The following is a 27,435-nucleotide window of genomic DNA, read 5'->3' as shown; positions in this document are numbered from 1 at the left end:
CTGCGCCTACTCAGGACCATAAACTTTAAACAAAATATCTTGGCATGAACATTCAGTTCAGTAACCAGCTGAGTGGACTGTGATGATAGGAAATACCATAAAGAGACCTGCAGGGCTGTTCAAAGCTTCCAGCTTACTGTAAACCATAAACTGTGTGGCTCTCTAACACACTTCTTCTTCCATCTCGCTGCTAAGCGCTGGGTCTCATAACATGGTAACCGCACCTCAGTGGTCATCATGCATATCATGGAAGCACTTCCCACATAGGATCAAAACAAAAACAACACACTTCCAACTACACACACCTTACATGGTGCACTTCAGCGTCCCATATAAGGGTAGTAAGAGCTATATAAATGTTGCAATAGAATACAATAAAAAAACTGCACACTGGAAAGGGAGGAGCCTTAAGAGACTGAGAGGAATGAAGTTGATATTACTGCAAGCGCTGATGGTTTTTCTGATTCTATTTTTAATTTAGAGTAAAAGAATTGGCCACTACTTGTTTTGGTTTCTGAGAAGCGAGATTGCTCAATCCAAGCACTATCAGCAGAGGTTTGCTGTAATCTTAGAAGCGTATCTAAGAGGATGCGGAAAGGCTATGCTGCAAGACTTCACAAAGCAGGTTCAAGTTACCGAAATGCTGCACAAAGTTACCATGGAGATTAAGTCTATCTCTGCTGAAAAGTATGACGTCACTTCCCAAGGTATGTATACGCTATGGTTTACCTCTGTATACTGGCCAAAAGAGTAGAGTTCACCTTTACATATTTCAAATAATAAAAATGACATAGACATATTCGTAGAAAAAATTTCATAGTCTATTAACTTTTTCAAATTACATTTAATAGATTTTGTGAAGTGAGCATCTACTGATAGCATAAAGATTTTCACATATACTCATTTTGATGTCAAAACCAGTGTTTTAGAGATTAGATTAGCACAAGAGCTAGACACATTCCCTTTTCTTGTAAACTGTAAGATCTAGCGGTGCGTTTTAATCAAGTGCACTTGGTTGTATTTATATTGCTGACTGCATAATCACCACACACAGAATCAGACTTCGGTTAATGATGGAAGCCTCACTACCATTTGGAAAATGATCCCGGAACATTAGGAAACAGTAAGGGCTAAGGAGAGTTATGAATGGGAAGAAGAAATATGAAACTGAGGGAGAGAGGAATAATGATATATAGGTTGAGAGACGCAAGATGTCTATCAGACCTGGTGATACAGAAAGCCACAACAAAATGAATGATGAAAACAGGGGACGGTAAGGGAAAAAAACAATAGCAAGAAATAGAAATTATGAAAAAGTGGGACTCAGAATACGTGCAAACCATAAAATATGTTGAAACATAGGTGGAACAAATCATGTCTTGGGTAGCATGCCCTAATCCCAAGAAAACAGGCCAGGAAACCAACCTGTATGCACAAATGTCTTGTGAAGTGACATATGAGGATTGTTAATAGTGCAGATTGGGACAGCAGGTTGTGCCATCCCCTTTCAGGAGAAAAGCCTTATCACAAGCTCATGACACCCATCTTTGAATTCATGCTATGAAACGTCGAGTTCTTGATGATTTTTGGTGGCTTGGTGTTGATAAAGCCATTGAGTGTTCGGTGAGGGCTTGTGGGCCTTGTATACGGAGTGACATGTCCCAGGTAACCAATCCTTTCTCCCTTAATTTCCAGAGATGCTCCTACAGTTCCATGGTCGAAAGTTGCTTTAGACTCAATCAGTCTCATAAGTATTTTAGGTGACAAGTCAAAGTATTCTATTGTACTAATAAATTACATATCGAAGTGGTCTGAAGTTAGTTTTGTGAATGTCTTTAACCAAGTTTAGGCAGAAGAATTAAATGAGGGAAGGGTTTCTCAATGAGATAGTAACTGACAATGGCAAACAATTGGTTTCTACGGTCATGAAAACATTCTTAGATATGCATGGCATCAAACACATTAAAACATCTTTGTACCATCTTAGTAGCAATGGTTTAGTAGAGCGATCCAGCCGCACATTGAAAGATCAGCTACAGTTAGCGCTTGTTAATAAGTTCATTTGGAAGTTCGTGGTGGAGGATATGTTGTGGGCAAAGATCTAGGTCCAGTGTGTCGACTGGTTTATCACCATTTGTACTTTTGACTGGTTGTATACTTGGGTCCAAGATTAACAGAGAGCGGATAGACTGTTGTGATGTAAATGTCTCTCATTTGTCTAGTGTGGTTGATGCAAGGAAGACTGTCCAGAGTGCTTATGAAAATATGCGCGAGAATGATTTACAAGACATGATTGTGGGGTGATGGATTAGAAACCTGGCCATGTGGCAAAGGGGATGTCCCAGTTTTCATCTCCAGTATGTATTGAACGAGTTCCTCCTAGTGTGGTAGATACCAGTAATTGTAGGCTTTGGAATAAGAATAAAATTACATTAATCCCTCGCAATTAAGAGGAGTTTCTTAATGCTTGCTTTGGCGATGATGTTAAAAAAAAGAAAACAAATCATAAGAAAAACACATGCAGTCAGGTAGACACTGACCTGCATGTTATGAAGACTTTATGATGGAGTGAGGGTTCGGTTCAATCACATTTTTCTACTGTGCTTTAACACTAATGCGCGAATGAACAGTATGATCGTTACAATTTGGGCTGTTTTATTGAAGTGCTCAATATCTGCATGCTATGTTTTGTATTTGTTTTGCCATACAAATGAGAATGAGCTTGCTACTGTCCCAATGTACTGTCAAACATGTATTTCACTCATGTCTCAGACAAACCATTAGGTTTTTTATAAGAACCCTCACCTTTAGGGACAATATTCTAATTGTGGATTCCTTGGGTAGAGTTAAAAACTGTGATAGTGGATGTGTAGTGAGAAATTAGCGATCTCTCTCATCCTAGTGTTAGGTTGACATGTTTCAGCCAAATATGAGTGCTATTTGAGTCACAGTGGCTTTCTTCAGGACCGAAATACTAGGGAAAACCATAGTCAGTGAACGCCCACACACTAAGGCATGCCTTCAAATAATTTCATATTTAAGTTGTACAAATTAAATAAAACTAAAAGGTACCTGAGCTCAGATCCGGGTGTGATAGTACATTTTTTCCTTGGCATCTTCAACCATCTTTCATCTCTCTCGTGATCGTCCTAACTGTACATGTACTTTTCTCTTTCCAGTTATAACTCAGCTCAGGCAGAAGCTTGAGAAATTGCAGGGCTCCCACCTGCCCGAAAGCTTCAGAGTGCCCTACGACCCTGGAATGAGAGCAGGAGCACTTGTAGTGAGTATGGCATTTTAAGCATTTTACACCCATTTAGTTTTTATCAAACACTAACAAAAGCCCATTATGTGTGACTTTATAAATAACAACATTAAAATCTTTTAACAGCAGGCCTTTTAAGGTAGGATTATGAATGCCTTGACTGGAAGCTACCACTTTTTAATAATATTGCTCTTTTATTTTTACATCTTCTGACATGTATATCAGTCTTTCTTCCGCAGTTTTAATCCCACATCCCCAGGTTCTGGTTCAGTTAGACTGAGCTTCTTTCTGGATCAAGGGGAATATTTCAAAAGGGCGTGAAGTAAACACAGGCCAAAACTGGAGACAAATGCAAAGGGTCTATGTGTCACCTTGCATTCTTTTCTTCTGTCACTTGAAATATTTCTGGGGCCCCTGATTAGTCACAAGGGCAACAGTCAGTATTTCAGTTGCCATCATGAATCAGCACTTTTTCATGGCTGACTCCAGGCTTCATTCTCCAAGATTTTTCCTCTACTGGATTCCAGAGCACACCTACGGCCTGATTCACTAAGGTAAACGTACATATTTGTGTGTGTGTGTTTTTTTTGGTGTTCACAAACTACGAGTTAATATTGAGTTTGCAACTGCAGGGACTCCACAGTCGGGGCGGAGAACTCAGCACAGAACAAGCTAGGCCTGTCCTATCCTTTTATGAGTGGAGTTCTCTGGCCCGACTTCGGAGTCTTCGCAGTCGCAAACTTACTATTAACTTGCAGTTTGTGAATACTAAAAAAAACGTAAACTTACACAAAAGTGTAAGTTTACCTTGCGCATCAGCCTCCTACTGTGCAGCGCTGTGTGGCTGGATCGAATGCAGTGCAGGGTTGCATATTAAGGTCTTTAAGATGCAGTGCGCGATGGTGGGTTAGTGTCTCTAAGGTAGAGTTTATTGCAGTGTGGTGGTTAGGGTCCACAGCAGACAATACTTTATGGTGTGTTAGCATCCTTAGGATGCAGTCCAGTGCAGTTTGGTAACATCTACATTGTACAGTGCACTGAATTTGTATAGATGATCAAGTATACAAAAGGGTCTTGTTTTCTAAAGATGCTGTGCAGTATGATGGGTGTGTGCTCTGGGTTGTAGTATAGTGTATTGATCTGAAGCTGCTAGGATACATTGAAGTGCAGGTCAGTGCAGAGAGATAGTGTCCTTTGCTTTCAGTGCAGTTTGGTAGGTTGTTGCTGCCAGAATGCTGTGCAGTTTAGTGGGGTGCTATCTCTGAAGTGGAAAACAAGATGGTAGGTTAGTGCTTCTTGGACGTAGTAGAATGTGGTGGTTTAGTGTACTTGTATTGTAAGGTCATGGATCGGGGTGCTTAGTATGCAGTGCGGGTGCAAGGAGTTAGGATACAGGCTTTAGGATGTAGTAAAGTGCATTGACCTAGTGCTAAGTGCATTTAGTTATTGTCCAGATGACGCAGGGAAAGCATCATCAAATGGAACAGCATCCAGTTTGACTAGGTGAACTTTGACATCTGCAAGTCAAGAACGGAGATAAAGATGAGCACCACTCTCGTGCAGACATTTGCCACATTGGCTGGGAGAGTTTAAACTCTTTCCAGCCATACGTAAAAATGTTTCAGCACATGGTGAATGAGCCCCTGTGATTAATGCAGCCCTCGAGTCAGCCATCACTTCATCACTTACCCATTGGCTTCAAGTAGTTCTTCAGTTCAGCTGGAATGCTGGCTACCTGAAACTAACCACAAGTTTTCAGAAAAAGCAGTTCATTCCCTAAATATCCCTCCCAAGCATGTTCTTTCTTTCGGGACTGAAACATGTAACTTGTTGTGAATCCTGTTTGTGGTATTGTATGAATGGGGTTTTACAGGCAATTGCATTGACATTCACTTGCAATTGACCAAACTGGCCCTTCCTTAAAACTACTGATTTTGTTACTAACAACAAATACCACAGCCTATTAGTACAAAAAGGCAGCTTTCTTCACAGTTGTATCTATTCCAAGAACAAGGAGTCTGATGAACAAAACACAGGTTGCGAAATACCAGCAGCAAATTGCAGCCAGTATGTTTGCAACTGGTATTAAATTGTGTGACCCGACCTATGTACTAATAGGTCAGTTTGCAAATCTGACTTACTGGGCTGGACTGGCCTTGCAGGGGGGCATCAGGCGTTACTCCAGGAGGCTGGAAGAGTGGAGGCTGGTTTTGTAGTGGTGCTGCAATATCGACACCTAGTAATAAAAGCAGCAGTGCTTCACACCTGTGCCTCTTCCTCCGACCTACGTTATGAATATTGATGAGCTAGATTGCAAATTGTGATTTACTCCAATTGGAGTCTGTCACAAGGATGGTGGCCCACTGGGATCAGTAGACCATTATGTCTGTGAACCTATTTAAACAAGTAAACTTTTTAGGTCGAGCTAGATAGTGCAGCTGTCACTTTAAGACCTGCAGTAATCAGTCTGTGTGCATCAAGTCCATCCCCTTTTGAGCCATTCCTTTTCATTTGTCTATGTCAGTGTCCTTTAAAAATCCTTGCTTGCTAGTGGTCAGTCTAGGCTCTTTGTCCCTCCTTTCTCTTTTCTGTTCCTCCCACAGAGTAGGGGCTTAGTACTGTCTCATTCCTCCATGGTTCCTTCTCTGTTCTCTGGGCGACTTTTTTCTTTGTTTCCTGCTCTTTCACTGTTTGTCTGTGTTCTGCTTTAGCACCCTAGCTTCTTGCATTTAAATATAGTATTCTTTCTCCCACCCCTCTTAACACCCCAGTTGTGTTACAGCTGCCTCCCCTGCCTCCTGCAGGGTTTCTTGTTAATAATTGTTACATCAGCGCTGCTACCATTTCACGAGCGCTGGGCTGGTCTCCCACCTCGCCGCCAAGACCTGGAACACCCTCCCCATACACCTGCGACAGACTCAGGACCTACTGGCCTTCCGGAAACTTCTCAAGACCTGGCTTTTCGAGCAATAGCAGCACCTCCCCCTTCCCCTAGCGCCTTGAGACCCTCGCGGGTAGGTAGTGCGCTCTATAAATGTATTGATTGATTGATTGATTGTGTATTTCCTGGCTCCTCCGTCCACTTTCTCTGCTCTCCCTCCTCCCTCTCAATCAGTCAGCTGGCTCCAGCCTGCCTCGCAGCAGAGCAGGCGGACGGAGAGGCTGGGTTGTGTGCAGCCTGTCAGTGCCTTTCTTGCTCCTCGCAGCTGCCCCGGCCGTGGACTGACTCTGGTTTTTGTTCGTCCTGTCTCACATCCAATGTGACACTCTCAAACTGGATGCGAAAACCAGAACCGGGGCAGCTGTGTTGATAAGCTGTTGCCGATAAGCTTATCTCTGCTTGAGGATCGGCTTTTTTTCTTGACTGATCATTTTACTTATTTTTTTATTTCTGTTTTTCATGAGAGGAAATTGCTCGAAAAGTTGACTGTGAAGTTTAAACAAGCTCCTAGTGAAAAATACATGTACTATTCCAGAGGTTTGCATCATCCCAGGGAGAACATGGCTCAGCCACGGGAAGTAAGTCACATTGTGCAGTAGTTAACTGCAGAGCAACGGGCGGCTATCATGCAATATATCTTGTACGGAAGTTCCGGGGTGGATTATTTTTAGACCCGCAATACAATAAAACTACATCCAGTTTAGCCAATTATTTGGTAATGTTCTAAGTAAAACTGGTAAAAAAATAATTCAATATGCATGCATTGGTAAGACTGCTTATTTGCTGTGGTTTTCAATAAAGTGAACATTGTATTCTGTAAATGTCCGTGACTCCAGTCTGCTCTGACATGGCTACATGGGAACACTGTAGGGCAATCGAAGGAAGAAGAGAAGATTGGTACAACTATAAATTGCGGCATGATGCTTAGCAATGGAAGCACATTTATGTGGAAATAGAAACATAGCACCTTCTGTAACTTCATGCTCCAGTAGCAGTGTTGGACGTGGACAATAAATAGGCCTCGGTACTAAAAAACAGTGGGCCCCATTTGAAAATCAAGTTGTAATTATGGTGGCCCATATTAGCGAAACAACTCAATGTTTTAAGACATGCTGTCGGAGGGGGAGGGGGCACGCATTTGAGTGTGAAACAGCCAATGTTCGATACATTATAATATCAGGCACATCCAGTAGTGAAATTCCATATACTCCTTTCCTATGAAACATATTCAATATTAACATATCCCTGCTTTTCTCCTCACAACTTTCCTTCACTCTGACTACGCTTTCTTGGAAGGGATACTAGATTTCTAAAGTACCTTTCTGATTCTCAATCGTTCTCCCTCCTTTCCTCTTTCCTGGTCCCACTTTTACACTGATAGTGTCCACCTCAGACTTTGAGGAGACTGTTCTATCTTATTAGGAATTGAATGTGCGATAGGAAGGCAACACGCTGTGCTCTGCAGCAGGAGCACATATAATTATGTTATGAATATTCAAACTTGAGAACAGAAACATACACACATTTCCCCTTAACATGTGCATTAACAACATGAGCTATATTTATAGCATACAGGAAGAGGCGCTAAATGCACACAGACGATCTGTGCAGCAGGTGCATTAACCCCTCAAACCTGCTTCCAAGTAGATGCACTTAGCCAGCTAATATAATTGGTGAGACACCTCGGTGGGCAATGTTTTTACTGTGATTGTCTGAAGGCAACCTAGAGATGGATGGGTTGGTTGTAGTTACTACCAGCTCAGCGTTTCATTCTTCTTGGGTGTATAAAATAACCACCACTGAATTTGGTGCCAGTAACTCGCTTGTTGCAGTTTGCTATTGCTCTAACGTGACCCGAGTGCTTTTACATGAGTATCAGTTACATCACACACGCAGTTTTTTTAGGTACAGGGATAATATCTGTATTATGTACTTATGGCTATATGTAACCGGTGTTAATGTGGTATGACGTCCCTGGGGAATATAATGCACTAGCTTGTTCACTGTGTAATTGCTTCAATTTTTTCTTGTGGTAATTCCAGGTGTTTTAACAATGTACTTGATGTGGTAAAACTGCCTCAAGAAAGCCGTCATTGCACTTAACTTTCAATACATGCAAGCATGAAAATGTGTGGTAATGGAGATAGCACACATTCCCTTGTGCACAGACCCACAAATAGCCACGAAGAGGCTCTAGGAGAGATTTGACAACAGTCAAACTGTTTCTTTTTTGCGTAATTTTCAGAAGAATGGGAGATGTGGTGGCCTCTCCAGTGTAGTTCACATAGCAGGCGCAGGTAGATGGTGGCATCGTCATCAAGTTCATCTTAGAGCAGGACTCAGCAAGATTTCATATCTGTGAAGTGGAGTGGAAAAGTATTCCCATGGCACTTCCAGGTTTACAGATGAGATCGGTGAGCTGTTAAGAACCCAATAATCCCTGATGTCCAAAGTGGCTGTATGTGGTGTGTTAAGGTAGTAAAAGCAACACTCTGACATATCACTTGGAGCAGTAACTTCTCTAGTGAGCTGAAAGTCTATGTGCTCCGAAAGAGCTAGTTGGCCAGAAGTGCAAAAATAAAGTCAAGCACCAAACCTGATAGGTGTATAGCCCAAAGTAGACTAGATTTACAAGTTAGAAGGCCAATATCGATGTAGAGACACCAAAACTCATCAGTGCTCCAGCCACCACGATTCATCGTCATCACTAGATAGAGTCCCTGATCACCGGGAGTAACAGTGACCCCAAGCCATCATTGCTATAAATCTCCCATTTATCATCTGTATCACTGTCCCATCATCATCAGTATCTGTGCTCCAAGGTACCATCAGCACCACAGTCTGAAGTCACTGTCAGTGGCGATGCACCACTCACCAGCGCTACAACCCACTAAGACTGCCAGTAGCACTGTCACCATCACTATCAGAACTAGCAAACACACTGTCCTCAGTGCAAGTACCCTAGTCACCAGCATTGCCAGTACCTCCAGCACCCTGTGGAATCATAGTCCCCATACATAATCAGTACCGATGTCATTATTATAGGAGTATCCACAATTATCATCAGTACTAATGCCCCCAGTCGCAATCAGTGCCACGGCCACTAGTTTACATCAGTACCATAGCCCACATCTGTGCCACTATCCCCGTCACCATTAATGCCAGTGTCCGCAGTCACAATGACGACCAGTGTCGCTATCAGTACTATTACTTCCAGTCGGCATTAACATGTCTGCCTCTGTCTCCACTAGTACCTCTGTCACCTGTCATCATAATCCCAATGGTCCCCAGACACCATCGCAACTGGTGTCGCTATCACTTTTACCCCTACTCACCATCACTATCAGGAACACCAGTCAACATCAGTGATAGTTCTCTAACACCATCACCAGTAACCTTGGTCTCTGTCAGTGCCACGTCACTATCATCGGTGCCTCTAGTTACCTCACTGCCAGTGTCCCCAATCATTCACAGCAGCAATGCCTACAGTCACGATTAGTACCCCTCCTCCAAGTCACCATTGTGGTCAGTGCATCTAATCACATTCTATACCACTTCCCCCATAATCCTCATAAGTGCCCCCAGTTACAACAACGCCACTATTCCATAGTGTCTATCACTACTAGGTCCACACCCAACATCAGTACCGCTTTCCCATCAGTTTCATTGCCCCTAGTCACTTTCAGTACCAATGCTTCCAGTCACCATCATTTCTGGTGCCCCCAGTCACCCTGGGTGTCTTGTGCCTCCCAGTCAGTCACTGTCAGCAGCACTGCCTCCAGTCTCCATCAATTTCAGTGACCCCATTCACCATCACCTGCTTTCAGTCACCATCACTCTGTACCTTCCATTGACCTTCAGTTCCAGTGCTTTCAGTCACCATTACTACCAGTACCCCCAGTCACCATCAGTGCCAGTGCCCCAACAGTTACCATTAATAGCCCTACTTCCAGTTACCATTAGAACCAGAGCCTCCAGTCACTTTAAGTACCCAGACCCATCACGCTCACCATCGGTAGTAGAGCTCCCCATAACCACCAATAGCAGTATGACCAGCCCAAATTAGTGCCAGCGTTGATATTTTAATGATACATGCTTTCAGGTTGCTACTAATTTAAAAATATATTTTGAGATCTGTGCCCTATTGAGAGGCCAAAATGCATGAGAGATAATCAAAGGTTGAATCATAATATACACACTCTGCAAGTGGCACTGCAGGAAAGGATTCACAAAAAGATATCTCCCCAAACCAACACTGGTATATACCATTTGTGCCAGAGGAAAAGCATAGTGTTTTTTAATACCAACGTTTTTGCAAGCTATTATTTTTCCTATCATTTTATAGTCTAATGCACATTTTTTAAGATTGAACTAGCAAATATATGCTAGGCTAACTAAAACAATCTTCTTCGCGAAATCACATGCTCTAATTTCCTTAAATGTTCTAGGAAAACTTTTGACTAACCTAAGTAGCCTGCAGCCCTACTGAATGCAATGGGAGGTGCGCAGATGGACAAAGTAAAATGCTGCAAGGAAAAGGGAAACGTGGAAATGCTTGCCGAATAAAAGCCATTCTACACATAGCTTTACATACAGGCAGAGACAAACTCGCAAAAAAGACCAACTCAAACTCGGGAAACAGAGACCTGAACCATGCCCCTCATCCTTCCAATTCTCCTGACAGCACAAAAAACAAGCATTTTCAATGCACTAGGTCTTGTGTTACTGAATGTTTTAGCTATTGGCGTTTCAAATAATAATGCAATGCCAATAACTCAAACTTTCAGTGATGCAAGACCTATTGCATTGCAAATGCTTGTTTTTAATGCAGCCTGTTTTTCTTAAAGGAAATGGGGCTGATTAAAAAAAGTTTCCTCTTTTTAAAAAGTTTGTTTGAGTGATGGCTGTGGTCCCTTACCCCACTTGAACTCCTCAACAAACTTTCTTTTTTAATTTATAAAGATGAATGAGTCCCGGGAAGGGGGGTTGGTAGGGGGGAATGCATGCAAATGCATTACCAACCCAACTCGAGGATTGGTAATTTTTTAGTGTTGCGCAAACGCTTTATGGTTGAAAAACATTGATGCGTCACATACCAATTTGCAATCCCATTTCACGAGTCAGTACAAGTTTAGGACTCCTAAAATGAGCTTAGTACATAGCAAAAGCCTGTTTTATGGTCGCAAACACAACTATTTCCAAATTGCAGAATAGGTTTGTACATCTGGCCCAAAGTGCACTCGCCTTGTTAAAATATCCATTCAGCCCTCCCCCTGGGTATGCACTTCCTCATCTGCCTCCTCATACACCAGCCTGTCTATCTGACGCGCCCTTGCAGGACACCAGAGGAGGCTTTGAACTCGAGCTTCCTGCACAGAGGCAGATTATGTGTTCCTAAGGTCACCTGAGACTGCTCGCCTGGTTATCTCATGAATAAAGAATGACGTACAACAAGCTTCTGCCTTCCCCATACATGCCTACCAGCGCGTGTCCATTGATTTGAAAATACCCAGAATAAAAGGGGACAGGCTAATATGGTCAGCCATGAGCAGCATGAGTGTTTACTGAAGATATCTTTACAGTAATGCCTGTGCAGCTTGCCCACCGTGCACTTCTGCCCAGTACATTTCTGTTATAATGTAGAGGATGGAAAAGCGGAGCATTTGGATGGACATCTCGCTTTTCAATATGTCTCAATATTCATGTCATAGATCTTTTGAAATATGCAAATGTAGGAGAGGAGCAATATTATTGTTTGGAGTTATAATAAGGTGACCCCTTATGAAGGAACTTTAGGTTCTCATAGGTGAACTTTCTTACCTGTGGCACATACTAGTTCTGATGGCCGGAGGCGTAATGCAAAATGATGCACCCCCTGCAGAATGTGATGAGGGGCTCCTGAGTCTCCCATTTCTCACAGATAATCAAGGTTTGTGGGTACCCCTGCTCCACGGGGGCTGCAGGGGCCTGGGTTGTACCCCTGCTGATGGCCCTTGGAGTCACGTGCTATAGGGACCTTATGGAATTCTTTCAGAACTGCAATTGATCACCATGCATGCCATGGAGGCAGGTGGTGTACACGATGTGAATTTTATGAGAAGGAGGGGGTAGCTCAAGTGCCATGCTTGCTCAATGATTGGACTGAAAATCTACCTTTCCTTGAGATTCCTGGTAAAATTCCTTCCTTAGGAGGTGGGATTATATGAGAACACCCCTTCCAAGGTTTCACTCTTTGCATGCTAGTGCCTCTGGATTAAAAATAGAAAGAGAACTGGTGCTGTGTTTGCAAGTCCTGATTAAGCCCCGCCACTTGCAGCAGCCCAGATCTCCTGAAAGGAGGGGACTTTCTGACTTTGCCTTTCACCATTCTCAAAAGAATCACGGAATGCAGTGCAGCAGCCCAAAATGCTGTGCTGCATTGCATGACAGGGAGGGAGCAGGAGAGCGCCATATCTATAGAGATATGACTGTCTCTTCGCCTCTCCCTAGCGTCGGCGCTGATTTCAGCTGCAGTATGCCAGGCACACACCTTAGCGTCATAGTGCTAGGTTGCGTGCCTGAGTCTACCAAATGTTTTGTACCGGAAGGATACCCTTCCTGTCCAAAATACTATGGCTAAAACATTATCCTACTTTGTATGTGTACTATACATTGCATAACACATGCAAAGTCAGAAAAGCAAGGAGAAAAGAAAACATTTCTCCTTTTAAGGCCTGCTTTTCAGCGGTGTTAATGTTTGGTGCTAAACCCTGTCTACTAATGTTAGGAGATAGGGTTTAGCATCAAACAGCAAGGGTGGTTGCATCGGAACACACATGTACCACCCAAGTAACGCTCCCTTGACGCAAAGTCATGCAAAGCAGCGTGTCGCACTGCTTTGCTTTACTATTTCATACAAACCATCGCAAATACCAATTTGCATTGGTGTGTTAATCTCCAAAACGGTTCAGCGCTGGTTTAGCGTTAAAAAAGTTACTCTAACCCGACGCTAAACCTATATGAATCTTGGTCCAGTGTTAGAAACTTGGTGACCACCAATTCCACCAAAACTTGCTGGCTGTACACCATCCAGACAGAAGCCTGCTGCTGTCAGCCACTGGGAAAGTAATATTGTTCCTCTGCCACCAGAATGTGTGCGCCACTTGTAGGGGAAGAGGGCACATAGCTGGCATCTCAGCAAAAGTTCCCCATTGCCACTGGTAAATGCAGATCACAATAGTTTCAGTATAGGGGTGGGCAGAACTCGTTGAGTTTCACTCCACGGAATTCCGCAGAGTTACATAAAAACTCTGCACTTATTTTTAGCGCCAGGAGCTTGTTCCACACTGTAAAATCAGGATGAATGGCACCACACGGTGCACCAGATTTTCTACTCGAGCGGAAGCTTTCTCAACGCGAATGGTCGCGACCTAATACGACCACCCACATTGAAAAATCTTGCTAATAGGCATTCTAGTGCTTGAATATCCCACTCAAGATGTCCTAACATGTGCAACCACCTTCACCCTTAAGTCCAATCAGTTCAAAAGCATCATCATGAAACATTGGGGTATCTTACGCTCATGATCCCTGGAGATCCCGCGACCACACTTCGCTTTCAAGTGCACCCAGGTCCTGAATGAATCTTCTGGTACCCACCAGACCCCACATCCAACACACACCAACAGAGAACACCATATGGACCCTACCACCTGTCGTGGGACCCTTAACCTGTGGGTCCTGTGGGGTCTGCCCACTCACTAAACACTCCAAAGAGGACTCATTGGGCCCCCGATTCATCGAGACACAAAGGATCCACTCGACCTGCTACATAAAGAACTAAGTCTATCTCATCACCTGTCCGTATGGACTCCATTATGTAGGAATGACCATGAGATCTGTCAAAATAAGAATAAAGTAACACCGAAGCAACATCCGCTGCAGACGCAGGACCACAAAAATGTGCAACCACTTCTGGGACTCCAGTCATTCTTCAGAAGATTTACAGTGGACTATTTTGGAAGCAAACAACTTGTGGAGCCACTTGACACTCTTTAGAAAGGAATAAAGGTGGATCTTCTGCCTCTCCACAAACACAAGAGGTCTAAATGATGAAATTCATGCTGCGAGATATAATTCCCCAACCAGCCCCCTGTAACTTCAACTACACCCTTATCTCCGGTGTAGTAATATTCTCCTAGACATAAGACACACCACCACTATTGCTATGCGACAATTGACGAGTCTTGCATGGGCTTCCAAAAACTGTAATATGGATTTTCAATGATGACCGAAAATGGTGACTTGATATTGGTTCCACTATTACTATGTAACAAATGATGGATTTTGGAAGACCATAATATTGATTTGCACTGATGACCACAAATGGTGACTTTGATCAATGGTTCTATTTTTTTACCTGCACCTGTCAGTTAGTCAAGTACCATGCACCTTGTACTGGTTTTCCACGGAAGCAGAAGAGCAAGTCCCAAATCCCAGACTCCACTACCAGTGAAATATTTTCTCTTGCAGCGAAGAGGGGGAAATTAGATAAACAAGAGAGACTGCCACTGCATTGTTTTTCTCTCAGGTAACCACAGAGTTACTACTTCTAACTCAACCCTTTGTAACCAGTACCCAATCCCAATAACTGACTACTTTTATTTACCTCTTTTATACAGTGCACTAGCTGCTCTCTATTGCCCTGCATATAGTAACAAGGCTACAAGTGTATACTCAATGCTTCGCTCTGTCACTTAGCACTGGGTTGAAGAGCTATATTATATCTTTCTTCAATGTGTGCTCTTGTATCTTTACTCTCTCTTTTATTTACTTAATGTCAGAATGTCACAATGAACAGAATGCAGGTTGGTTGGTAAGCACAAATATAAAAATATATATATATATATATATATTTAGAAAGGAACTCGGTCGCTTCCACCACCAAGAAATCCACGGCAACAAGGAAGTCCAATGCAAATGCAAGGTCAGTCAGTAACGATTTATTCCATCTTCACCAAGTGCACAACAACAGGGACGGTCGATTCGTTTCGGCGATTGCCTTCAACTGGACCATATATATATATTATCTACTGGCGGTCGCCAGTAGATAGTTATAGTTAGGACCGAGTTCCCATAGGAAATCTGAAAATTCTATTTTGAATAACTTTGGCGCCGGTTGACGAATCCTCGCGAAATTTTCAAAACTAATGGGGCGCTCCGCTCAGCTCCTACCCTGAAAGTCTCGGGGTGATTCGTCAAGCGGGGGCTGAGAAAAAGGGGGGTCCCAAAACGCGTTTTCCCCATGCATTTTCCCATAGGATCTTTAGTCGAAGGTACAGCCCAAACGGCTGAACAGAATTACTTGAAATTTGGCAAAGAGGTAGTCCTCAGGTCAGGCATGTGCCTTTTGCATATATGGTGTCAATCTGTTCAGTAGTTCCTGAGAAAATTGCAGTTAAAAGTACATAAATATGGAGCATGGTGCGCGCACGGTGCGTGCACCATAACGTGCGCGAACGTAATTCTGATTGGTGGTTACATGTCAGTCAACATTCGAATCGGTCGAAATCAGGAAGTGTCGGCCACCATTTTGTGTGTGACAGTGAAAAAGAAAGGTGGAGAACGTGAAAAGGGGGCGGGGTAGAGAGTTCCTGAACCCCTAGCCTTTGTCAGGGGGTCCCTGAAGGACCCCGAAGGGTGACAAAAACATTTTATTTTTTTTTCAAAAAATCGCGGGGTACGCGCACCGTTCGAGCACCGTGCGAGCACCGTGAAAAAAACTTTAAAAAAAAAACATTTTAAACTGTTTATAAGTTTATAGAAGATATTAACTATGCTGTTCAACTTTATCCAAATAAAAAAAAAAGAGCTGAGCCATTCCATATTACAGGATACAGTCAATCTATAACTATATACATAGGTAGTTTATTGTAAAATAAATATATAAAAAATATAATAATACATACATAAATTAGCATTTAAAAAACCTTACAAATTCACTTAAAAAACCATAGGTTTCACACACGTTATAGTTAGGAATTAGCATTTAAAAAACCTTGCAAATTCACTTAAAAAACCATAGGTTTCACACATGTTATAGTTAGCTGGACATTTCACTCGTAAAAAACCATTGAAATTCCCCCGTTATAGTTAGTTCAGATAAATATAACTCGCGCGACCGCCACTCTATCACAAGGATGATGTCATCAGTGATGTCATGAGTGATGTCATTGACCATGTCATGAGTAATGTAATATGTGACGTCATCAGCAGTGGATTGCGGTCGCGCGAGTTATAGTTATCTGAAATAACTATAATAGGGGAATTTCAATGGTTTTTTACGAGTGAAATGTCCAGCTAACTATAACATGTGTGAAACCTATGTTTTTTTAAGTGAATATATATATATATATATATATATATATATATATATATATATATATATATATATATATATATATATATATATATATATATATATATATATATATATATATATATATATATATTTGCATTTACTGATTCTAGCCAGAGATGCTTGAAGGTTCCTTAAGCACTGCGCTCGCTACGCCTGCAGAAAGTGTAGGTTCAAGTCCTCTGGAAGATTCTAACTGCGCAGCAAACTAAAGTCTCTAGAGTCTCTTCTCTCTGTATACTGAGTTCAGTAGGTGACTGAAAATGGCAATGCTATCACCTTAACCCCTTCTGTGCTCATGACGAGCTCAGCTCGTCATGAGTCACAGTGGAGCTGTGCTCATGACGAGCTGAGGTCGTCATAACAGCCGCAGCCCACCGACGCGCGATTAATTCCCCGCCTGCTCAGCTCGTCAGGAGCACAGCTCCACTGTGTGTCATGAAGAGCTGAGCTCGACACAAGCACAGCGGCGCCGCGGCCCCTCCCCCCGCACCGTGGGGGAATTACCCCCGCAGGGAAGGGGTTAAATGCTCATCTGGCAAAATAACTGCAGTTCATGAAAGTTCCTGAAATGGTTGAAAAACATCAACAGCAGCTAGAGAGAGACTTCTCCTTGGAATAATTGGTGAAGACTTACTTGTCGTTCTGGACTGGAATTAGCTGATAGTGCAGGATGTCACTTCAGAGGGGAGGGGAAACTCACCAAAACTCCAGATTACAGGAGTACAATAGTTAACAGGACACAAATTCTCTAAGAGTGTTCCCTGAAACTTTCTGCCGAATACACCGGAAGTCAGGTAGAGCGCAAATGAAGAGGAAACGCCGCTCTCCTGAGGAGAAAAGATCTTCTGAGGTAGCGAGAGGCTAAACGCTACCTCACGCTACTGGAACTACAGTTGAAGTGCGCAGCAAGCATTGCGTGCACGCGCTAAGTACACTAATCACAATCTTTGCCCTGAACAGTAGAACGCTAACAGGCTCGAGAAAAGATGGCGGCCGCCATCTTAGAATTCAATCAAAAACAAAGAGATTGGGGGGAGGAGCCAAGATGGCGACCGGGACGGCAGCGTAGGCTCCCGGCTCCGTGAACCTCCGCACCCCGCACAGATATCCTGCACGAGATCCTTAGCCTGCGCTATCTACCCGTGTTGGTGAACGCGAGCGGCAATCGGCCGTGTGACCCCGAAGTTTCTGGCAGCGGTACCGCCGGAGAAATGTCCGTCTGAAGTTTACGGCCTGTGCAGCCCCGGAGCCAGGACCTCGAGTGAATGCCGTGGCCGGGCGGCAGTGCAACAACAACGGCCTTTGGTGACTGGGTGGGGTCGGACTGCCGGAGTGGTGCGAATGTCGGACTGCGCTTCGCCGTGGTCGCTCCTACCACTAAGCGTAGCTGAACGAGTGCGTGCCTGAGGTGGCAACTACAGGACTCTCCGGTGATTGCTTCAGCCTTCGCCGGTGAGCTGCCCGGACGCCGCCCGTAACTTGTCCTGATTCTTGCGGGCTGCTCCCGGATTTTCGCGGGCGCTGGTCCGTGGTGGGGACGACTGTGGCCCGTGACCACACACCGGACACATTGCTTGCCTGCCCTCGGAACCCAGTTACCAGTGCCATGGAACCCGAGGCGCTTGTGTCTGAGCCCCGGTCCCGATCTGGGATGGACCTACCCAGCGGCCATTTTGGTATGCCAGAGTCCACCATCCTGTACGCTGGGTTGCAGCAGGATTGGGAGGGTGTGACTCTGAGGAGCGTAGCGGAGCGAGCGCCGGGAGCTGTACTGGGGTACGGTGACCTTCTCGAGGCTCTCGGTGCCCTTCACTCCACCCTGATTCACGGAGCCTGGGTGTTGGGGAGCAAGCTCGATGGAGTGACATCAGCGTCGGAACAGTTGCCGCCTGCTTATCCCCAGGTACACTGGGACTTCTCACGCCGCGCACGGGGGGACAGTGTCGTGGCCGCCCCTGTGAATAGTGCACACATGGACTCTCCGGACAGTATATTAACGTGCGCTCAGCTGGCTGTGGATTTGGTCTGTTCCGGAGGTTTCGGACCTGAGCGGGGGGTGGTGGCCTTGTCCCGTGCGCGGTCTCCGATGACCCAGGCAACGTCCAAGCAACGGTCGCCCGCCCTGGCTGATTCCGCCTTCCTGGGCCTGGTGTGCAGTGTAAATCCTGGCTCGGCATCGGGAAAGACGATCCTCCCTAGAGCTGACTGTGTCGATCTTCAGAGCCCTCTACCCTACCTGTGTGTGTCGCTTCCTGAGTTTTATTGGACACTTCTCTTCCTGGTAACATTGGACATGGCACTGGGACGAGGGGTATGCATGGGTGGGTTTGCAAAGAGTGGCCAAGGATGATGCTGACCCTTCCGAGGTGGTCACCTACTAGGCGGGCGGGCTCGGGAGTTGTGTGCTCTCATGGCATAATTGTTAGTGTTCCAAGTGCGTAATGCTCCTTACTCCTCTTTGACAGGGTCGATTTTGTGTTCTTTATTGTATGCTTCATGGGAAACCGTGTGGTGCGGGAGGGAGAAGCCGGGGGCGTGTTTTGCAGGCCCTCCTCCAGTTTATTAATACTCTCTCTACCCCCCCGTCTGGTGGGGGCTCCTTTCCCACTTCTTTTCTCTGTTCTTCTATATTTCGGGTCTGGTTCTGGGGCGACAGGCACACTGCTGGGGGGGGGGCCGTACTCATCTGCAGAGGTGCAGGGTGGGGGGTTGGGGGGGGGGGATCCTTTAGTCTTTCACCTCCTTTTTCTATGGCCTCCTTTTCTTCTCTTATTCTTCTTTGTCTTTTCTGGGATCAGCATGGTAGTACTCCTTTGTTGTTAATCACTGCTGTTTCCGGAGTGCCATAATTTCCGTGGAGTTTCCTGGGTCTTGGGGCAGGGGTTTGCAGGCGCAAATGGCCGTGTCATTCCTCCACATCCTGAACTTACTGTTTCAGCGCCATTGCTTAGATAGACTGCTGTGTATTGTTTACGTTCATCGTTCTGCCTGCCATTTTTCGCGGCTAGGAAACTGTTTGGCACCTGATCCTTCCATCCTTTTCTATTATAAAATGTAAACCTTTATTATCCTGGTCTCCTACCTGGGCTGTTCAGAGACTGGGAGTATGCTAGTGTCGAGATTTTGCTCCCCGAGGTACTGACTGTGATAGACCTGCTTTCTGTTATTCTGATTGTTTAGCGGCCGGCCCCGGGGGTTGTAGGCCCATATGTGTAATTGCTTGAAATGTCAATAAAGGTTTTCAAAAAAAAAAAAAAAAAAAACAAAGAGATTCATAAACTGCAAACAATTGGGATGGCCTCCAGAACCTTTTCCTTAGCCCAAAAAGTGACAGTGAAACAGCGTGTTTTAATATAGAAGGACCAGTCCTGACAGCACCAGTTCATCAAATCACCATGTAATGCCCTCTTAAACCATTCCAACAGAGCAGCCATCGAATGATACATCATTGCACAAGGAGTACCAGCGTACCAATACATCCAGCTGGTGCCCCTTTTAAGAACTTTCAAACTAAAGTTCCCTTTCTTAGGTTCTGATGAATTCGACGTAAGTGCCAGGAATGAGTAGGGACAGCACACAGTCAAGCCGCCCCTTTTGTTACACTATAAAATGGCGACTGCCGTATTCGGCACGTCCGTTTACGTGGACACACTAGCAGACACACCACAGGGGGCTGGTCAATGACTATGCGCACTCAGACAGGCCGCTCCTCTTTTTAGCACCCTAATAGGGTGGGTGGGTGCTGTATTCATCCTGTCCGGTGCGCAGACACATTAGCAGGCCCACTACAGCGGGCCGATCAGAGATTATACGCACCATCCCCACACCTTCATACAAAAGCCTTGACCATTGCGTTATTCCTTTGATTGATATACAGAATATATGACACCTTTTAGTATCACCATTCCTTTGAGACTTATCTGTAATGGCCACAACATATTCTGAGATGGCTGACACTGTGAAACAAACACCTTAACACACGTGTACGAAAGGCTCGCTCCGATTGGGCTGTAGGCCCTCCCTCGTTCCACTCTATTGGCCATTTGGTAACTGCTCCTTCTCAAATGTGGCGGCTTATACCACACCTGCCAGCAATCATGCCAATCACTGGTACTTTAAATAACGGGTTCTCTCCTATGCTCATTCCTGATCCAGGCAAGTAGAGGAGGGTAGGTCTAACGCATTCCTCGCGCAGACACCACGTGAGTACCGCTGTGACTTTTCACGTCTCATCGCCCTTACTAACAAATCCTTCCTGGAGCTCCAAGAAAAAAATGCCCTCCATTGAAGTCAATGTTATCGCAACCTGCAAATCAAACATACACTGTAAGAAATTGGATTTTTGGTAGGCTAGGGCATGTGCCAAAGCCAGGCAGAAACCACCACTCTAGTCAGGGTAAGGGAGTTACAATCCTAAAATAACCCCTGCTCACCCCCTTGGTAGCTTGGCACGAGCAGTCAGGCTTATCTTAGAGGCAGTGTGTAAAGCATTTGCACCTAACCAACAGTAATACAGTGTAAGCACTACAAAAGGATACCACACCAGTTTAGAAACATATCCAATATTTCTATATACTTAAGACAAGACCAAAAACGATAAAAAAAATCCACAATACAGGACTTAAAATCTTTGGTTATCAAAATATGCTTTAAAAACAGTTCCTTGATGTCGATAGCTCCATCCGGGGCTATCACGGCGTCGTGAGCCAACAGATCCAAACAGTTCTGGCTGACTGTGGTGTCGCGTCCAGCTACGGTGTTGGGAAGACCCGCAAACAGTACCTTTTAGAAATGCATGGCGTCGGCGACCTCTCGTTAAGCTTCCGAAAGCACAGCGTCTCCAGGCATCGGTTCCGGAGGTCGGTGCAGGAGTTGTTGGGGCCCTCAAAATCACACGCGTTGCAGATCGATCTCTCTGTTGGAGTCAGGAGCGCTGGTGTCGGCGGGCGTGGGGTGCTGCGGTCCGAAGGGCAGCGGTGCGGCGTGTGTTGCCCTCCGGTCGCGGTGCAAGCAGCGGCTCGTGGCGGCATCAGATGGCGTCGGTGAGACCAGGGTTGCGGTGTGAGGTGAATGTGGTGCTTGTTGCTGTGCTGGCAGGTCGTGGTGCAAGCAGCGGCGTCGTCGTTGCTGAAGCGCTGTTGTCGGCTGACGAACTGGAGTCGATGGCGCCGGTAGGCCAAGGCTGCGGTGCGGGATGAGCGCGGTGCGCCATGTAACTTTACGAGCGGTGCCCTCGAACCACGGTGCAAGCAGCAGCATCGATTACGGCGTGGAGCGGCGGGAATACCAAGGCGTCATCATGAAGCGAGGTGGTGCAAAGTGCGGTGCCCACAAGTCATGGTGTGAGCAGAGGCTTGGGGACGGCATCAGCAGGCGCATCGGTGAGACAAGGGTCGCGGTGCGGCATTGTGGCAGTGCCCTCTGCGGTGCCTTCAGGACACGAGTCGGCAGCGGCGTCGTAGACATCTTTGGGTTGCTTTTTTTCTTTTGCAGCACAAAACACACAGTCCTCAGTGCTGAGGACAGAAGAGCTTGATGTCTTTGCTGTTCCTGAGACTTCTTAAACAGGGGGCAAGCTCTACCTCAAGCCCTTGGAGAAACTCACAAAGTAGATTGCAGAAAGTTCAGTCCAGTCCTTTCACTGCCCAAGTCAGAAGCAGCCACTGCAGGCCAACACAGCAAAGCACACAGCAAAGTGGTAGTTCCTCCTCACAGCTTCTCTGGCTCTTTTTCTTGGAAGTCTTCTTGGTCCAAAAGAGTTCTAAAGTTCAGTGGTCTAGTCCCCAATATTTATATCCCAAAATCCTTTGATCTCTTAGGCAGAGAGTGTCTGTGCCCAGCCAGAACCAGTTCTGCCTTCTCTGATGTGACTTCCTGGCAGGAGGTGGAGACGGCATGGTCAGAGGCAGACCAGGGCCTTTGAGGTGCAAGGGAATCTGCCCCCCCTTCCCCAATTGCAGCCAGGTCTATTCAGCCCTTTCCTGACCCACCCAGACTATCTGGAGACACTCCTGCTCCCCAGCCTTCTGTCATCCAAAATCCAATCCATATTCCAGGAGAGGCACACGGGATGACTGAGCAAGAAAATACCTACTTTCTAAAAGACTGAATGTAAAAATCACCTTCACTAAAAGATGCATCTTTAGATTCTGAGTTCAGGCATACTAAACTTTATTTACCTACCTAATTCTCCCGGCCAGTTATGTTTATAAGATGTTATAAACAAACTCCCCATTCTGTCCTATGGGGAACAGGTAGCCTTGCAATAGCAAAAAACGAAATTGGCCATAATTCTCTATCAGGACATGCCACACACACCGGGGCATATCCTACCTTTCACAAAGGCTGCAACCGGCCCACAGGGGTACCTTGGGCATACCTTAGGGGTGGCTGACGTGTAAGAAAAGGGAAGGTGAGGGACTGGCAAGTGTGTGCACTGGCCAAGTCGACATGGCAGTTACAAACTGCGTGCAGACTCGGAAATGGCGGGTCTGAGTTACCTTTTCAGGGTTACTCACGTGGGTGGCACAATCAGTGCTGCAGGCCCACTAGTAGCATTTGATTCATAGGCCCTGGCACACTCAGTGCACTTTACTAGGGACTAACAAGTAAATCAAATATCCAATCATGGAAACACCAATCCATAACACAATTTACCACAGGAGCACTTACACTTTACCACTGATCAGCAGTGAGAAAGTGCGCAGAAACACTACGCCAGCAAAAACGGAGTCAAAACCGGGAAGTCAGAAAGCAAAAACTCTCGGGAAACACGCCAAAAGATGCCAAGTCTAACATGCACTTTCTCAGATATCTCTGCTGTTGGAGGCCAAGGTACTTTTAGCACCCCTTACTGACCACAAAATCTTGCTGATAAACAAATCACTTGTGGTCAATTTGCTGGACTCTTTCGGGTGCCTGCGGGATGCTTAGACTCAGGACCTAGGCCCACTCACAGATGATGACGTCATCCCCAAAAGAGGCGGTCATCGCAACCCAATGCCATATTATACAGTAAAGTACCAACATCTGGTCTATTTTACAAGAAGGAAGTTGTGAAGGATGAAGCTCATCACAACAGGTCTCTGTATATGGCCTAATATGGAGATTGGGATTTTTTTCACCCAATTTGGAAATGTAATAAACTCCACGGTTTCTGGGAGAGGGTGCTGGTGTGTCTGGAGGAGGTTCTGGGGTGGAGGCTCCGTAGGCACCCTAAATTTGCTCTGTTTCACATCACTGAAGACACTGATAGTGATAGATGTAAACGGGCCCTGCTCTGGCTTTTACTAGCCAGAAGGTTACCCCATTCAGAAGGATTAGAACATAAAAACAAGCATTGATAATGCATCGCTTTCGCCTATGTAATTAATATTTACTGTTTTCGTCAATCCACATCCAACAGAAGGAAAGAAAGAGCTCCTTGACAGATAACACATGAGTGGAGAGGATGTGGCGCAGCCACCAGAGCTGCTGTCTTGAGAGCTGGGGATCCTGGTTCGAGTGTCGGCGGTGCCGCACACAATCCTGTGATTCTATGCAAATCACTTAGTCTTTCCGAGTTATAAATTGTTATATAAATATGCTGCAAGAGTAAAAGGCAAAACTTTATGGAAATATAGTTCCACCAAAGCGAATGTTAACAGTATTTCAGCTGTGGGGACTGATAAGTGAAGCAGACGAAGAACATGCATATGTAAATGAAGGGAAAATAAGCTACTGCCAATAGAAATGAAGAAACGGTAAGCAGTACGCTCAGGAACCTATGAGAAGCCAGGAAAGAGAGGAGGTGGGATGTAAGTCCCTTATAAGTTTATATTAAAAACAATAGATTTCTCAAGCACAGCGCAAGCCCTGTGCAGGTGAAACCTTAATGGGAGAAAACAGTCCTGGGTGCAGGAATGCCAATGACTGCAACTAAGATGCTTATTAAAAAAGAAAAACTGGAAATTAACAAAGCCTGCAAATCTTTAGAGAATACCTACAGTTTGAATGACCAATGTTAGGAATGGTCACAAAACGTGGTAACTAACCTGCACTCCAGACAAAAGCATTTTCAAGAGATGAGAATCCTTCTTGTCCCGCACTAACATTAGCAAAATATATGCAAAAGAAAATGTGAGTTTATAATCCTTTAAGGTTATTTCTTTAACAGTAGAGGATTGTTTCCATGATACAACTGGATTCCAATGAATACTTCTCGGTATACAGCTCAGACTTTAAACTCACTTCTAAAATGTAAAGAAGTAATCTCCAAAGTTTTCTGTAAGTTATGGTAACAAGCTGCATGCAACAACAAAGTAAGAACCTCGAGGAACTTATTCTCGTCTACTTCAAAATGCGTCACAATTTGCAAATATTGTGCGATTTCTGTGGCTTCTTGAGAATGCATTACACCCCGGAGCCTTTTGTAGAATACATTTCGAAGAAGCAAAGCCTCTCTTCAAGAAGGGCCCACACTCTGCATGAACATCCAGCCTCTTATTCCTTTTAAGGCCTGGAGTATTGCACCGCCACCCCAACTGAGCACAGAGAGGCAAGTGTAGGCCCCAGATCATTACAGCAATGCTACTAGTTCAAAAGGGGACTAGAATCAAAACTGATTCAGTTTTTTCCATGTAGGGATGGAAGGATCCTAACATGTTCTCCACAGGTTATTTAAATTGCTTATATGCACCAGTTTCTGTATGGTCATTATAAGGTTTTTATTTGTATCGCAATTATAGGCTCTAAAGTTGATTATGAATGCACTGTTTTCATTGGTACTCCCAAGAAAAAAAGTCCCAAATCTCCAAGTAATACAAACTCGGCAGCAGAAACATTGGCCAGTAGACTTTGAATGCAACCTCCACATTCAGGAATCTACTTTGCTTCCCTGCAGAAGATAGAATTTCAAAGAGCTAGCACTGATCCATGATGCCTCGATTTACATTTTTTATTTCAACATGCACTCTGCAATAAGAGAGAAAGCTACTCTTGAATCCTGAGATGCCGTTGATGTGCAAGCCGGTATCCTATTCAATTTTGGGAAACTAATTCTCTTGCTTTAGCAAAGAAGAAAATAAAACCCCTCCTTTTTTAGTACTTTCTCTCTTTCCACTCGTGGCTACCATTTTTAGGTCTCGCCTGAGCCAGCGCTTAAGCGCTGCTCTGGCGAGAGTTTTAATAAGCCGGTTTTGGAAGTGCTAACTAGTGGCTTTTGTCAGGCCTCCAGCTACAGTGCATGTGGGCGACCGCTTTGATGTTCTCAGTGAGCCGCGCGGCCACTGAGAACATCAAAGCGGCCGCGAAAGTGCACACCATTTGCCAGCCTGCGTGCCTCTCTCCGCCTTAGTGCGCACAACATGCTCTACCTCCCTCCCTCCCTTATCCCACTTCCTGCTTGTTAATACATTTCAGGTCCCACCGGGAGACGCAGCTGCTGAATATTAATGTGCCTGTAACTTAAAGAAAACAGAAGACGGACTTAATTTCTGTTGTTTGATGAAACTCACGCCAGATGAAGCGAAGCACCAGTGCTGCCCACCTTTTTCAATAACATTAAATGGCCCGTCCTGGGGCATCTTTTCTCTCTCCTCTCATGTATTCTCTCACACCTGCTTTTCACCCATGCTGCATGCATCCTAAGCAGAGAGACCAAAGCAATCCATGCCTTTGGGCTGGATTAACCATTAAGCAAAATAAGACGTGTTTAAAGCATCAAGGGAAGGGGCACCACTGAAATTTCTATTGCTGGATTTACCATGGGCTATATGGTGCAAAGCTGCAAATTGTGCAGCTAAACCTACCAATAAACTGGAAGTTTACAAAAATAAACATTATTTTCCGTTTGCCTGTAAGTTTTGTTTCATTTTGTAAAATACAAATTTATTTTGCATTGTAATCTCTTATAATGTCCCAAAGGCGAGACCTATTGGCTATGCCAATGCTTGTTAAGGGTTTGTATTAGCTCTGTATAAGAATCATGTGAATGATAATGAAAACATCACCTTAACTGAGTTCATGGAGCTCACAACCATGATCTTATTGTACTTGGTGTTTGTTTAGTGCCTTGCAGTCTTTTTAGCACTCATTATGAGTGGCCCTTTAAAATCCCTGTTATTTCCCTCTCTGAGATTACGGTAATTGGATGTTCCAGTGATTCCTGAGGCAGGGGAATAATGGGGATTACATATTTTGGGGAAATAACATGCAGAAATCTATATTTCCACACTGATTCCCCGCATGTGTACTCCGGGAGTTTCACACAGAGGCTGCAGTCTGTGTAAAAAAAACAAAATGTATAGTTCCGATGGCCCTGGTAGCTCCAGGAGGAGATCAGGATGTTCTCAGTTTAGTAAAAAAGGACTGTGTCATGGGGGAACAGTCTTTGGCCATATAAATGGATAAACAATGCCCCTCTCTGGATGAACATTAATCAATCCGGATGAGGGAGATCTCCATTGGCCCATTTCTGGATCTTTGGTTGTGACTGTCAGTAGATTAATGCATTTCGTGCTTTACCCCAAGCCTTTCTTCAGTGGGTTAATTTTCCATCTTTGAAACCAAAATGACATGCCAGTGCTCAATTGTATGTCATCTATGCATTTTATTACAGCATTTAAGAGAACCCTGTGGAAACAGAGCATATATGAGGTCTACTTCCTTACTAGAACCCTCTGAATAGTGGGAATCGCCCGGAACTCTACGCAAAAGAACACGAATAGATGATTAGACCTAAACACAACTAGATAGAAGAGAGACAAAGGGATTGCTGAAGGAACTATGAATATTTTGGATTTCATCTTTTACAGAGCCATTTTCACCCATTCGCTAGTTTATATGATTTAT

The 27,435-nt window shown here is 44.7% G+C and overlaps 1 protein-coding gene across 2 annotated transcripts in view; it reads left to right on the top strand.

Moving 5' to 3' along the window:
- Positions 1 to 27,435, top strand: part of PIK3CG (phosphatidylinositol-4,5-bisphosphate 3-kinase catalytic subunit gamma) — a 202,812-nt gene that overhangs the window by 53,310 nt on the left and 122,067 nt on the right. For both annotated transcript variants that reach the window (XM_085654135.1, XM_085654136.1), the window contains exons 4-5: positions 482 to 707; positions 3,180 to 3,283. In XM_085654135.1, coding sequence (XP_085510261.1) covers positions 482 to 707; positions 3,180 to 3,283 — 330 coding nt within the window. The remainder of the gene's footprint in view (positions 1 to 481; positions 708 to 3,179; positions 3,284 to 27,435) is intronic.

The sequence above is a fragment of the Triturus cristatus genome, chromosome 4_1 (genome assembly GCF_964204655.1).
Source record: "Triturus cristatus chromosome 4_1, aTriCri1.1, whole genome shotgun sequence".
Classification (NCBI taxonomy): Eukaryota; Metazoa; Chordata; class Amphibia; order Caudata; family Salamandridae; genus Triturus; species Triturus cristatus.
The sequence above is the reverse complement of the archived record's forward strand: the minus strand, read 5'-3'. Positions and strand labels throughout refer to the sequence as shown.